General features: G+C 41.6%; 1 protein-coding gene across 6 annotated transcripts in view; it reads right to left on the reverse strand.

The window, feature by feature from the left end:
* Positions 1–15,014, reverse strand: part of SPIRE1 (spire type actin nucleation factor 1) — a 272,091-nt gene that overhangs the window by 94,165 nt on the left and 162,912 nt on the right. For all 6 annotated transcript variants that reach the window (XM_089671043.1, XM_089671041.1, XM_089671038.1 and 3 more), the window contains exon 4: positions 9,864–9,989. In XM_089671043.1, coding sequence (XP_089527169.1) covers positions 9,864–9,989 — 126 coding nt within the window. The remainder of the gene's footprint in view (positions 1–9,863; positions 9,990–15,014) is intronic.

Genomic DNA, 15,014 nt, shown 5'->3' on the forward strand with positions numbered 1-15,014 from the left:
TTCACATGTCAAAGGATCTGTATTTTAGTCCTGAGATTTTATACAGCTTTGGCATACAACATAGCCCTGTCTAGCTGGTTATAAGATCTAAATTTTCTCTGCTTCAGTGTAACATTTGCAGATCTTGTCCCTCTTCCAGCTTGTGAATGGACAGTAAAAGGAGGAGCAGCAAATTGATGAGCTCATCTCTGTCGCTCTGTTTTCTACTCCTATCAGCATACTCATTGCACTGCAGCACAACTGATTGGCTTCTAGTGCTGCTATTTCCCCCTTAGGGTGCTTTTGCACTGCTCCATTGGAGAAAAAAAAACATGTTCAAAATGCATGTTTTTGACACATTTTCCATTAATTTAAATAAAAAGCTGTGCTTTTGGTGTGATTTTGAAAAGTGCACCAAAGAAGCAGCATGCAGGACTTTTTAAAACCCACGACACTCAGCACAGTGGTGTGTAGAGTTCCATAGGATTTAAAAAGAAATATTTTTATTGCATTTTTAGCAAGGCAAAAACCCATCAGTGTGAAAAGGCTCTTAGTCAAAACAGTGTTATAAAAAATACATTTAAATGATGCATTAATGGTAACAGAGCTGCATTTATTTGGGTATTTTATATCTGTCTGGACTTCAGCTTTTAATTATAAAGCACTTTCAGGGTCCTTAATGACATTTTATTAGTTTTCAAATTGCAGTAATTTATATTCTATGCCATATTCTATTCAGTGAAGAGGAGTGTGCACATTTGCTGCTATTTCAGACTGGTACTTATTCTGGAAATGAATATGCAGTAACTCTCCCTTGCACCTGAGCCCCTGCTTCTGGAGCATTTTATCTGAATGTTAGCTAACAATAACAGTAATAAATCTGTTTTGTGTTCTAATGCCACGATTCATGTTCATCAGCCAGAAGAGTAAATGACCTGCCTTAAGGGGAACTTCACTATATGGAATGGATGGATTTTTTGTATAAATAATATTTGTCGATGAACACAGCAGCACAAGAAAGCAATTAAGAATGCGTTACACATTGACAGCTCCATCACATAAGATGTGTTGTCATGTATTATGCTACATTTTTCAGGACAGAGAATAGGCATGAACATGAGAGAACTAATTGTTTTCAATGAAGATAAGATCCACCAATTTGTGATACATCAGTTCATTGAGGAAACACACAATTAATGCTAGTCATCTGAAAGGCATTTCAAAACAACATAAAAAACATTTTGTGACCAAATAGTTGAAGAAGAAAAAATCAGTTCTGCCAATGTGCAGTTATTAATACAAGAGAATCAGGCACATTTGGACTCATTTCATTGAGCTTTAATGTCCAGATCCACCCAGGAGCCTGATCGCCAGCTGGCTTAGCCTGTCAGCGAGCCGCTAAGATCTGGAGACAGCCATTCCCACCCCTCTACAGCCCAGCGCTCCAGTGAGAGCTGGAGGGCAGAACAGAAAGGCGATGATTAGCAGTCACCACTCTCTGTTCACTCAAGACCGAGAACTGAGCAATCAGCAGTCTTGATCGCTCAGTTTTCAGTCTTAGAGAAAGCGAGAAAAAGATGCAGAATTGGACCAAGCGGATTCTGAAAAGTCAGCAAGTAGCCATAATGTCCACAAAGACTATGTTTAAGGAAGCATGTCAATGCATACATGAGCATTTGAAACAGAACACTGGTGTTTACAAGGTGTGTAGAACATCAGTTTATAAAAAGGGACAGTTTGCAATATTTGGAGATGAATGTAAAAGCAAGAACAATTTTACAAACAGATATAACCAAATGGAAATATTTTTTATTGTGGCACCATTTTAAAGTTAAATCCACTGAAGTGTATTTGTTTTATTTGGGCTCTGTGTGTTCTCAGCATGATCCTCCTCTTCGTCTGTGAGCCAGCATGATTGTCTGCCACTGCCGTTTACACAGAAGCTGCCATTTTCCTTCTACATAAAAGAGCTTTTTCTTATAAGACAGCTGATTAGGCCCTTCTAGCACACTGTGCCCTTTCAAAGGATCTATGCTCAGTACGAACGTTTGAAAGATGTTTCTTCTGTTTTTCTAGTGGCAAGCCAAATGAAACAGACTGCCCGTAAAATGTTGTGCAGGCAGACCATCAACAAAGCTGGCCTTCCATACACAAACCAGCATTAAAAAAACAAGATTTAGCAATGATATTTCCGTTCATGCATTTCATGCCAGAATGTCTTGTTCACTAATCTAAAACATTTTAGGCATAGTTGAAAAACATATTAAAAATAATAAAAAAATGTTCAAGTAATAGTAACAGTGCTTGCTCATTTGTACTCACAGGTAAGCTTATGGTAAAGCATACCTGTAGTTACAAGGAATATCTCCTAAAGTTGCACCATTTAGGAGATATTCACAGTTTCTGCAGCTGGTGACGTCACCGGCATATTCATTCCATCCCTTCAGACCTCTCCCGTATGCATGGGCAGCAGTGAAGTCATCACGGCTCGGCCATTCAAACAGCCAAAGCCTGTGAACCTGGAAGGAAGACCTGGATGGAAGCCCTGCCAGTGGTGACAGTGTGCTTCTGGAGAGCTTCGTTTTAAGGGAAGTCTTTCATAATGTGCTAGTATGCACAGCACATATGTCCTTAACTTGCAGGGAGGTTTTTTTTTTTTTTTAAGCCAAGAGTTTATTACGGTTTTAATAAATATGGCTGACTCACAAATGTAGTCTGAGGGCTTCAAACAGAGTTCTTTATAACTGCAGTTGGGCAAATGACTACATATAAAAGGAAGGTTTCTTTTTTACCTACATTTACAGCTGATCTCCATGTTTAATGTCCCTTAAATAGTTAATTTGGGCCTAGCCAGCCCAAACAAATGATTTACCACACTAACAGGTCTCTGAGAAAGAGGCAAGTCCTCGAAACGCATTAGCCTGTTGGAAGTCCAGGGTTCCCATTGTTGACAGACACGTAGTGTAGATTGGACAGAGCTGTTCTTTCATAATGTGCCTTTGACTGTATTGCTGTTTGAGTACAATACCTACGTTTATCGGTTTAATAATTTTTTTTTTAAGGTAATGAACTAGGCCGGTGCGCCCTCTGGTTTGTTTTTTTCTCTATTAGGTGTGCTGTGCAGCCTGAGCTGCATACAATATACAGTTTTGGGTTCCCGTCTCACCCCCGACACAAAATAGAGTCAGGCTGAGCCCTTCACAGCCATTCACGGGAAGCTTTGTAATCTTTGAATTATTTATTTATTTCAGGTACTTGTATAGCGCCGTCAATTTACGCAGCGCTTTACATATATACATATATAGTGTACATTCACATCAGTCCCTAACCCTCAAGGAGCGTACAATCTAAAGTCCCTAACTCACATTCATACATACACATACTAGGGACAATTTAGACAGGAGCCAATTAACCTACCAGCATGTCTTTGGAGTGTGGGAGGAAACCAGAGTACCCAGAGGAAACCCACGTAGTCACATGGAGAACATGCAAACTCCAGGCAGGTGGTGCCGGGGTTGGGATTTGAACCAGCGATCCTAGTACTGCCAGGTGGAAGTGCTAACCATTTAGCCACTGTGCTGCCCCATGATGGTTACAAAGTTTTCTCTGATGGCTGAGGCAGAGTTTGTGACACCATCTGCCTACCTCTCCACCTCAGCCAATCAGAGAATTCAAAGTACATAAAGCTTCCTGAGAATGGCCTAGTGAGGCTCAGTCCGACTTTATTTTGTTCCAGGAGTGAGGCAAGGAGTCCCCATGCCACTGCTAGAGCACAGCGCTGTATACTGTATATAGCTGAGGTTAATACAGCAAGCCAAAAAGCACACCTGTTAGTGCAGTAAATAGTTAAGGACATTAAAAGTGGATATCAGCTTTAAAATAATTTTCTTGGGAGTACAATGAAGGACATAGGCATAGTCCGACTGGGTTACATGCATCTATCTTCAAGTTCTTGAACACTCTAACTTCCAACAATACAATAGGAAAGTGGCCAACAGCAACAAATGTCAACTTGCCCACAAAAAACACGAAACATAGGACCCTATAGTAAGGAATTAGCCTGAAGCACCTTACAGCCAAAGGCAGCATCAGCAGAGGCCTGAGCATCCAGTAAGTAAAACATTGCAAACTGAAGACCAGGTGCGGGCCTTTCAAATCTGAGCAAACAAATACCCCCTGCTGAAAAGTCCAAGAAGTGCCCCCAGATGTAGCAGAGTGCCTTTACAGGCAAAGTCAAATCATTCAAGGAATGGGCCTGCACAATGACTTGCCTGAGCCACCTTGCAATGGTAGACCAAAAAGCAATGAGCCTCCTGTGAGATCCTCTAAGAAGGACAAAAAGGACATTGGCAAAAAAAACCCAAAAAACCAAGAACTGCTGGGAGTGAGAAGGGTTATATGGAGTCGTACAGCTCTGTTTGCCAGTGTCCAATCATCTGACGCTAGCTACATATAACCCAGCCGTCTACGACAATGCCTGTGTGCTGTACTATACGAGAAAGACAACCATTTCTCCACTGGAGGCCTACTTTGCTCAATTATACAAAAAAGCAGGAAGGACCATTTAATGCTGTAAAATCGGTACTGCCTTTTTAAAGGTTTGTACACCAGCCAGAAGCAGAAACCATCCAAACTGTTTTAAATGAAAAAAAATTGGCATTCTCTCATCGCTCAGGCACTGACCATGCACTATTTGTATGTAAAAGAAAAAAGAGGCTCAGTACTTGAATAAAGAAAAGGAAAAAAAAAAGGGTGTATCCTAGTAACCACATTATGCCTTTTGAAGACATGCAGATGGGCCAGAGAGGTTAAATCATCCTTACAAAAAGCCAGTTGTCTAAGCATCACTAAACAACAGCAGCTTGGGCATTAGTTTTCTGAGTAAATACTCAACCCATGTGGAAGCTCAGTAGGTAAAGGTCAACAAGTAAACTGAAAAAACATTCCCTAGTATTATGCAGTTGTTATGTTGGTTTTTTTTTTAAGAAGAAAAAAAAAAAAAGGTAACGATTTAAACAAACCTTCCACTTACAAACAAAACTCAACTACATTCAACTTTTGGATGGAAGGTTAAGGGAAAGCCTTTCAGATGCTGCATATATTTTCTGGCAAAATAAACTCCATCTTGTTCTGAAAACACCTGTCTGCTTTTTGGTTTTGATTCCGATGTACAAGAAGCGCCGCTCAAAGCCTAGGATAAGATCTCCCCGCTGGTGCTCAGAGAAAGGGAGCAGGCATGTGTGCACCAATCCAGAAGTGTAAGTTGCAACAGACGGAAGGACACCGCTCGAACGTGCCCTGAAATTGCGTTGCTGGCCTCAGCCGTTGTCTAGCCACGCCCCTTGTGGTTTGCCCGCACACCAGGGCACCAGTTGACTTCTGTGACCAAGCTCCAGTGGGCGGGGTGAAACAGAGCAACGGCTCAACACCGTAACTTCAGGGCTGGATCGAGCGGCGTCCTTCCTTGTATTGCTTTTTGGCAGTAAATCCTCTGAAAAATGTCCATAGTGAAGATGAAAACAGACTCTACAGCACGAACAGTACTATACTGCGAATATAATTTTTGGGTGAATCAACCGTTTAAGTAAAAACCACTGATAAAATACAGTGACAACTAACAGCTGAGCTGAATTCTGTGCATCACAGCATAGCCCTAAAATTCATGAGGCGTCAAAATCTTTTTAATTGTACGCACTGCTATAATTACATATAAACAAGCACAGCGTCTGGCAGAGTTTCTCAGACAAGACTAGTGATTAAGTTTTCATTTCATTCAAAATCGGTGAGAAAGACTCAGCAGAACTAAAAAAAAACAAAACCAAAAAAACCTATAATGAAATTCTTACCCTAAATTCTAACCCTAATTCTGCTCAGTCTATTTCTACATGGGTCTCCTGACTGCCAAGTGCAAAGCTAAAATACAAGACTGCCAACAGACCACCATATCATCTTTTTTTTTTTTTTTTTAACAATCTACTGAGCTGGCCAAAATCAGCTCGAGGTAGTCTAATCCACATTTTCACAGCTCTTACTATAAAGAAACCTTTCCATATCTATTTTTCCTCCAGATGTAAAGAATGCCCCATTGTCCTCTGTGATGACCTTAAAGTGAATATCTTTACACCAAGTTCACTGTATGGACCACCTATATATTTATACATGTTAATCATACCCCCCAAAATCTCCTCTTCTCAAGAGAATAAATCCAGTTCCTCTAATTAATTAATTTATTATAGGTACTTATATAGCGCCGTCAATTTTTATGCAACGCTTTTACATATATATATTTTACATTCACATCTTTCCTCATAGCTGAGCTCCTCCATGCCTCTTATCAGTTTGGTTACGCTTCTCTGCACTTACTCCAGCTCCCCAATGTTGTTTTAGTGAACTGGTGCCAAACCTTAACAGCGTATTCTACACGAGGTCTTACTAATGATTTGTATGGGGCAAAATTATGTCTCTCTCTGCAATCTATACCTCTTAACAGAAGAAAGGATTCTGCTCGCTTTGGAAACCGCAGCTTGGTATTGCATATCATCGTTAAGTTTATGATTACCAAAAAACCCAGATCCTTCTCCACCATTGATTCCCCCAGTTGTACCCCCCTAGTATGTATGATGGATGCATATTCTTAGCCCCCAAGTGCATAACTTTACATTTATCAACATTAAACCTCATTTACCACATAGTTGCCCAATTAAACAGTGCATTGAGGTCGGCTTGTAAGTTGGAGACATCCTGTAAGGACGTTATTCCACACAGCTTGGTGTCCTCTGCAAAGACTAAAATAGTACTTTTAATAGCAGACCCTATATCATTTCTAAATATATTAAAAAGTAAGGGAGCCAACATTGAACCTTGGGGTACACCACTGACAAACCTTGACCATGCAGAGTATGAATCATTGACCACTACTCTCTGAATACGGACTGTTAGCCAGTTTTCTATCCATTTACATACAGATTTTTCCAGGTCTGTAGACTTTACCTTACACATTAGCTGTGTGTGGGGAACTGTGTCAAACGCTTTTGCAAAATCGAAGTATACTACATCCACAACCACTCCTTTGTCTAAGGTTTTGCTCACCCCCTCATAAAAAGAAATTTGTTGGACAACTTCTATCTTTCATGAATCCATGCTGTCTGTTGCTTAAAATATTATTTTCCAGCAAGAACTCATCTATGTGGTCTTTTATTAAACTCTCCAGTATCTTCCTGACTATAGAAGGTAAACCAACAGGTCTAAAATTACTTGGTAAAGACTTTGATCCCTTTTTAAATTTTGGCACCACATTGGCGTTACGCCAATCCAGTGGTACTATGCCAGTCATTAAAGAGTCCCTAAAAATTAGAAACAATGGCGTTGAAATAACAGAATTCAATTCTTTAAGGAGCCGTGGGTGAATGCCATCCAGTCCAGTGCCTTACTCACCTTTATTCTGTAAATATTTCTTGGACATATCAGTTTTGAGCCATAGTGGTTCAATTGGGGCAATATCTACATTATGGACTTGAGACGCCCTATGCTGCTTTGTATACACAGAGCTGAAGAAGGTATTTCGACATTTGCCTTCTCTTTGTCCCCAATCACCCACTCTAGATTATTTTGTAAAGGGCCTACATGCTCAGACCTGACCTTTTTACTATTAATATACTTTTTGGTGTCCTACTCTCTTCAAAAATTCATACCAAATGACAGTTTGCAAGTCTCAATTTTCTTTTTACATATTCTGTTACTGTATATTCTTTATAAACTTTAAATGATAATAATGTTCCTTCATTTTTATATATTTTTATGCTGTTTTTATTATTTATAGCTTATTTATAGGCAAACAAACTGGCACTCGTGACAATAGGTGATCAACAAATATGGGTAAAACAATGCCGAATAAGGGTCAGCAAACAAGCAGTCATAATAAGTGGGCAGCAAACAGGCACACGGCATTTATAACAAAACATGGACACCAAAAAGGCAATTATAACAACACATGGGGAGCTAACAAGTTGTTGTGAGCAACCAAAAAGGCGATTGTGGCAATGCATGGGCAACAAACAGGCGCTCATACAAATAATAGAACAGGAAATAGATAAACCAATATGTGGGAAACAATGGGGCAGCCATGACAGCTGACCTAGGAACCATTAAGGCTGTTCTAAGAAGAATGATTCTAAACTAGTTAGTAATAGAAGGCTTTTTACTGACTAGCAGAGGTGAGTATCATAAGGATGTCTGGACAAAGTTATATATACAGTGGGGCAAAAAAGTGTTTAGTCAGCCACCAATTGTGCAAGTTCTCCCACTTAAAAAGATGAGAGAGGCCTGTAATTGGCATCATAGGTAGACCTCAACTATGAGAGACAAAATGAGAAAAAAAATCCAGACAATCACATTGGCTGATTTGGAAAGAATTTATTTGCAAATTATGGTGGAAAATAAGTATTTGGTCAATATCAAAAGTTCATCTCAATACTTTGTTATATATCCTTTGTTGGCAATGACAGAGGTCAAATGTTTCCTGTAAGTCTTCACAAGGTTGGCACACACTGTTGCTGTTATGTTGGCCCATTCCTCCATGCAGATCTCTAGAGCAGTGATGTTTTGGGGCTGTCGCTGGGCAACACGGACTTTCAACTCCCTCCAAAGGTTTTCTATGGGGTTGAGATCTGGAGACTGGCTAGGCCACTCCAGGACCTTGAAATGCTTCTTACGAAGCCACTCCTTTATTGCCCGGGCGGTATGTTTGGGATCATTGTCATGTTGGAAGACCCAGCCACGTTTCATCTTCAATGCCGTTGCTGATGGAAGGGAGTTTGCACTCAAAATCTCACGATACATGGCCACATTCATTCTGTCCTGTACATGGGTCAGTCGTCCTGGTCCCTTTGCGGAGAAACAGCCCCAAAGCATGATGTTGCCACCCCCATGCGTCACAGTAGGTATGGTGTTCTTTGGATGCAACTCAGCATTCTCTGAGTCCCTGGTGACGTAGTGCGTTACTGATGGTAGCCTTTGTTACGTTGGTCCCAGCTCTCTGCAGGTCATTCACTAGGTCCCCCCATGTGGTCCTGGGATTTTTGCTCACTTGTGATCATTTTGACCCCACGGGGTGAGATCTTGCGTGGAGCCCCAGATCGAGGGAGATCATCAGTGGTCTTGTATGTCTTCCATTTTCTAATTATTGCTCCCACAGTTGATTTGTTCACACCAAGCTGCTTACCTATTGCAGATTCAGTCTTCCCAGCCTGGTGCAGGTCTGCAATTTTGTTTTTGGTGTCCTTCGACAGCTCCTTGGTCTTCGCCATAGTGAAGTTTGGAGTGTGACTGTTTGAGGTTGTGGACAGGTGTCTTTTATACTGATAAGTTCAAACAGGTGCCATTGATACAGGTAATGAGTGAAGGACAGAGGAGCCTCTTAAAGAAGAAGGTACAGGTCTGTGAGAGCCAGAAATCTTGCTTGTTTGTAGGTGACCAAATACTTATTTTCCACCATAATTTGCAAATAAATTCATTCCAAATCAGCCAATGTGATTGTCTGGATTTATTTTCTCATTTTGTCTCTCATAGTGGAGGTCTACCTATGATGCCAATTACAGGCCTCTCTCATCTTTTTAAGTGGGAGAACTTGCACAATTGGTGGCTGACTAAATACTTTTTTGCCCCACTGTACTTCGGCAGGTAGAACACTAAACATGTATGTGTTTCAGCCAGGTATTTAGCCATTTTGCCTGGAGTTGCTCTTTAACCTCCTGCTCACATTCACATAATGTGAGCTCGGCAGAATGAGAAAAATCACCTAAGAAGGTAATCAATTATGCAAATGATGGCAGCAAAACACTCACATACATTTAGGCAATGAGTAATTTAATGACAGCAAGGCTCACCTCTTTTGCACTTTTGATTTTTGTCAGAAACATGTGCAGCTCCATCGTCTCTGCATAAAGGGCCCGGCATACTGCTTGGTAATGATTAGGCGCTTCTGAAGGCGTTGGCAGATGAGAGGAACATAGCTGTTGAGAAGAAAAGAAGAAAAAAGTGTAAACTTCTCATATTTCTCACGTTCTGAGAGTTTCTATGGAAATAGAGACTTGTCATTCTATTTAACTATAAAAGCTGCAAATAAATAAAAAAAATTACATTTGAAATGAACAAGGCCAAACACATACCTGTACATCAAACCTGCCCATACTCTTATTTCTTCAATAAGAAGCTAGCTGAAAAAACTGTGCAAAAAGCACTAACCCTTATTAAAGTTTGGCGCAGTTTTAAAGTGATTGTAAAGCCATATTTTTTTAAAAAAAATAACAAACATAGTATACCTACCTGCTCTATGCAGTGGTTTTGTACAGAGCAGCCACAATCCTTCTCTTCTTGTGTCCCCTGTCAGATGCCCCCAAAGAAAAAGGGAGCAGGAGCTTCTTTTGGGCGACAAGCGGTTTGCCGCGTTTGCAGTGCGTTTTATAGCGTGAAGATCACGGCTGAACCGCATTTAGGTGCCACTGGAAATGGATGACACCTTTCATTGTTTTCATGAATTTTGTGCAGAGCTTCTGATCACAGAAATGTGTTTCAAATGTCCTATTGATTTGCTCCTACTGAACAACTTCTTCTGCACTTAGAAAAGCTAAAAGTAAGAGGGCAAGTGTTAATGTAGCCTAATCAACCTGCAATATACAGGCATATCAAGAAAGATAGAATTTTAGCTCTGCGTAATTTTTCATTATCAGTGACTCATAGTACCGAAGCCAGTGGAACAAACAGACAACCCGAGAAGTAGTATTTTCAGAAGGAGAGGATAACGGTGAACTTTCTCAGTACAGGTTTTCTTTGAAGAGTCTAATCAAATAAATTTCCGCCTAATGTTTTTTTATACACACGTCACAAAATCGGCAACAGAAAGAATAAGAAAGATGACCAGTAAACAGGGGCGGACTGACAACTCATGGGGCTCCTGGGCAATAAGAGATAATGGGGCCCCGTGTCTCTGCCTACACTAAAGCCAAAGCCACACCCACCCCACCTACATATTGCAGCACAGGTCATGAAAGGGGGGGGGGGGGTTGAAGGACGAACGAACGCCCCCCCCCTTCCTGAACCATACCAGGCATCATGCCCTCAACATGGGGGGTGCTTTGGAGGGGTTCCCCCCAAAGCACCTTGTCCCCATGTTGATGGGGACAAGGGCCTCTTCCCCACAACCCTGACCTGTGGTTGTGGGGGTCTGCGAGCAGGGGGCTTATCGGAATCTGGAAGCCCCCTTTTGCAAGGGGGCCCCAGATCCCGCCCCCCCCATGTGAATGAGTATGGGGTACATGGTACCGCTACCCATTCACAAAAAAAAAAAAAGTGTAGTGTGAAAAGAGACAGAAGACAGTCTGTGACAAGTCCTTTATTAAAAGTATAAAAATAAAAGAATGTCCCCTGAAGCAGGTCCAACGTCAATCACGACGCCCGCCACTACCCGAAAAAAGAAGAAAAAAAAAAAAAAAAAAAAAGCTCCGCCCCAACGCTGGCTCCCGGTCATCTGATTGCTTCGCTGGCTTGACAGTTCTTAAATACGTAAGGGGTGGGGCCACCCAGTAACATCACGTGCAGCCCCACCTTGTGACATTGACCCCAACTCCTTGTGACATAATTGACCCAGCATGCCCAGGTTGATGATGCCACAAGGGGCGGAGTCACATGTGATGTCCCTTTGTGGCCCCGCCCCTTACATATTTAAGAATTGTCAAGCCAGCAAAGCAGTCAGACGGCCGGGAGCCAGCGTCGGGAGTGGAACCTTTTTTTTTTTTTTTTTTTTCCGGGTAGTGGCGGGCATCGTGATTGATGTTGGAACTACTTCGAGGGGCATTCTTTATTTTTATACACTTTTTTTTCCTGAATGGGTAGCAGTACTATGTACCCCATACTCATTCACATGGGGGGGGGGGGCTGGGAGACGAGGTGCTTTTGGGGGGGAGCCTCCACTGCCCAAAAGCACCCCCCCCCGGTGAGGGCAAGTGGCCTGGTATGGTACAGGAAGGGGGGTGGGGGTGCTCGCTTGTCCGTCCCCCCCCCCCGCCAGACCTGCCGGGCTGTATACTCAGATAAGGGTCTGGTATGGATTTTGGGGGGGACCCCCACGCCATTTTTTAAAAAATGTAAAAAATGTTGGTGTGGCGGTTCCCCTCAAAATCCATACAAGACCCGAAGGGCTTGGTATGGATGGAGGGGGGACCCCATGCCGTTTTTTCAATTATTTTTTTAACTGTCGGCAATTATTTTACATTCAGCTGTCAGAGGGGAACCCCGCTGACAGCTGAAATACAGTCAGGTCCATAAATATTGGGACATCAACACAATTCTAACATTTTTGGCTCTATACACCACCACAATGGATTTGAAATGAAACGAACAAGATGTGCTTTAACTGCAGACTGTCAGCTTTAATTTGAGGGTATTTACATCCAAATCAGGTGAACGGTGTAGGAATTACAACAGTTTGCATATGTGCCTCCTACTTGTTAAGGAACCAAAAGTAATGGGACAGAATAATAATCATAAATCAAACTTTCACTTTTTAATATTTGGTTGCAAATCCTTTGCAGTCAACTACAGCCTGAAGTCTGGAACGCATAGACATCACCAGACGCTGGGTTTCATCCCTGGTGATGCTCTGCCAGGCCTCTACTGCAACTGTCTTCAGTTCCTGCTTGTTCTTGGGGCATTTTCCCTTCAGTTTTGTCTTCAGCAAGTGAAATGCATGCTCAAATCGGATTCAGGTCAGGTGATTGACTTGGCCATTGCATAACATTCCACTTCTTTCCCTTAAAAAACTCTTTGGTTGCTTTTGCAGTATGCTTTGGGTCATTGTCCATCTGCACTGTGAAGCGGCGTCCAATGAGTTCTGAAGCATTTGGCTGAATATGAGCAGATAATATTGCCCAAAACACTTCAGAATTCATCCTGCTGCTTTTGTCAGCAGTCACATCATCAATAAATACAAGAGAACCAGTTCCATTGGCAGCCGTACATGCCCACGCCATGACACTACCACCACCATGCTTCACTGATGAGATGGTATGCTTAGGATCATGAGCAGTTCCTTTCCTTCTCCATACTCTTCTCTTCCCATCACTCTGGTACAAGTTGATCTTGGTCTCATCTGTCCATAGGATGTTGTTCCAGAACTGTGAAGGCTTTTTTAGATGTCGTTAGGCAAACTCTAATCTGGCCTTCCTGTTTTTGAGGCTCACCAATGGTTCACATCTTGTGGTGAACCCTCTGTATTCACTCTGGTGAAGTCTTCTCTTGATTGTTGACTTTGACACACATACACCTACCTCCTGGAGAGTGTTCTTGATCTGGCCAACTGTTGTGAAGGGTGTTTTCTTCACCAGGGAAAGAATTCTTCGGTCATCCACCACAGTTGTATTCCGTGGTCTTCAGGGTCTTTTGGTGTTGCTGAGCTCACCGGTGCGTTCCTTCTTTTTAAGAATGTTCCAAACAGTTGTTTTGGCCACGCCTAATGTTTTTGCTATCTCTCTGATGGGTTTGTTTTGTTTTTTCAGCTTAATGATGGCTTGCTTCACTGATAGTGACAGCTCTTTGGATCTCATCTTGAGAGTTGACAGCAACAGATTCCAAATGCAAATAGCACACTAGAAATGAACTCTGGACCTTTTATCTGCTCATTGTAATTGGGATAATGAGGGAATAACACACACCTGGCCATGGAACAGCTGAGAAGCCAATTGTCCCATTACTTTTGGTCCCTTAACAAGTGGGAGGCGCATATGCAAACTGTTGTAATTCCTACACCATTCACCTGATGTGGATGTAAATACCCTCAAATTAAAGCTGACAGTCTGCAATTAAAGCACATCTTGTTTGTTTCATTTCAAATCCATTGTGGTGGTGTATAGAGCCAAACATGTTAGAATTGTGTCGATGTCCCAATATTTATGGACCTGACTGTATTAACGCATGGTTTTCGCTACTAAAATACCGCATGACTTGATAAAATAACTCATGCGGTATTTTAGCAGCGTTTTTTGGTGAATTCAAACTTTTTTAACAAAATGCTATGCGGTATCATACTGCATACTCGGATGCGGTAAGATACCGCTTAGTGAACTGTGCCCAGTGAGCCTCTCACCGTGCCCCCCACTGACCCCGGGCAATGCCCCAATGCCCAAATGGTTAGTTCGCCCCTACCAGTAAATTAAAAAAAAAAAAAAAAAAAATCACCCTGCAATAAAATATCCCACAAGATCATTTTCAATTAAAAAGTTACAAAGCCCCAGTGGTGAAATTTATGGAAGGTGTCTAATAGACCCCAGCTCACTGGTACTGTCTACCAGTATACAGGAAAGGATCATAATAACGGTCAGAGGAATAGGCAAACGTTTTTTAGAATGGCTTAAATCATCACATATCGGCTGATATTTGTGGAGTGATTCATTTGAATTGATTCATATTTCCTGGGTCAGAGGACATCATTACCATTCTAGGTCCGCTTCACTTTCATGTCATTAAGGAACAGTGTTTGGCACATCAGTGCAGAATTAACAGCATTACCAGCTTCACTGAAACACAGAGATCAAACAAGATTCAAGCTATGCTTGGCCAAGCTTAATCATTCACTCCGGCACAGTAATAAATAAAGAAAGGCTACTAATGGCTTAGGAGAGGACTATTGCCACAGTAAGGTTCCGTAGTTTGAACAATTCACGCTGAGTGAGAAAGTAGGAAAAAGTGCCAAGATCTACTTTTAGGTTTTTTCAGAGCAGAAAAAAAAAGGACTGATACATAGAACAGCAATACATTGTTACTAGGAGAGTTATATGGACCGAACTCATAGCAGTATTTCAGCAATGTACACCACTTTAAACCAACTTTTGACTACAAAAGAAGTTAAATAGATCATCCAATCACTGACAACTTTAACCAAGCCCATGAATATAAACAATGTAAGGTAGATTGCCTTGATTCATCTGAACTAGCTTTCAAAAAAAAAACTCAGTCGCGGTTCACACCAAATGCGACACTGAAAT

Source organism: Staurois parvus, unplaced genomic scaffold (genome assembly GCF_062004578.1).
Source record: "Staurois parvus isolate SC_StPar_1 unplaced genomic scaffold, SC_StPar_1.0 ptg000097l, whole genome shotgun sequence".
NCBI classification, from domain to species: domain Eukaryota; kingdom Metazoa; phylum Chordata; class Amphibia; order Anura; family Ranidae; genus Staurois; species Staurois parvus.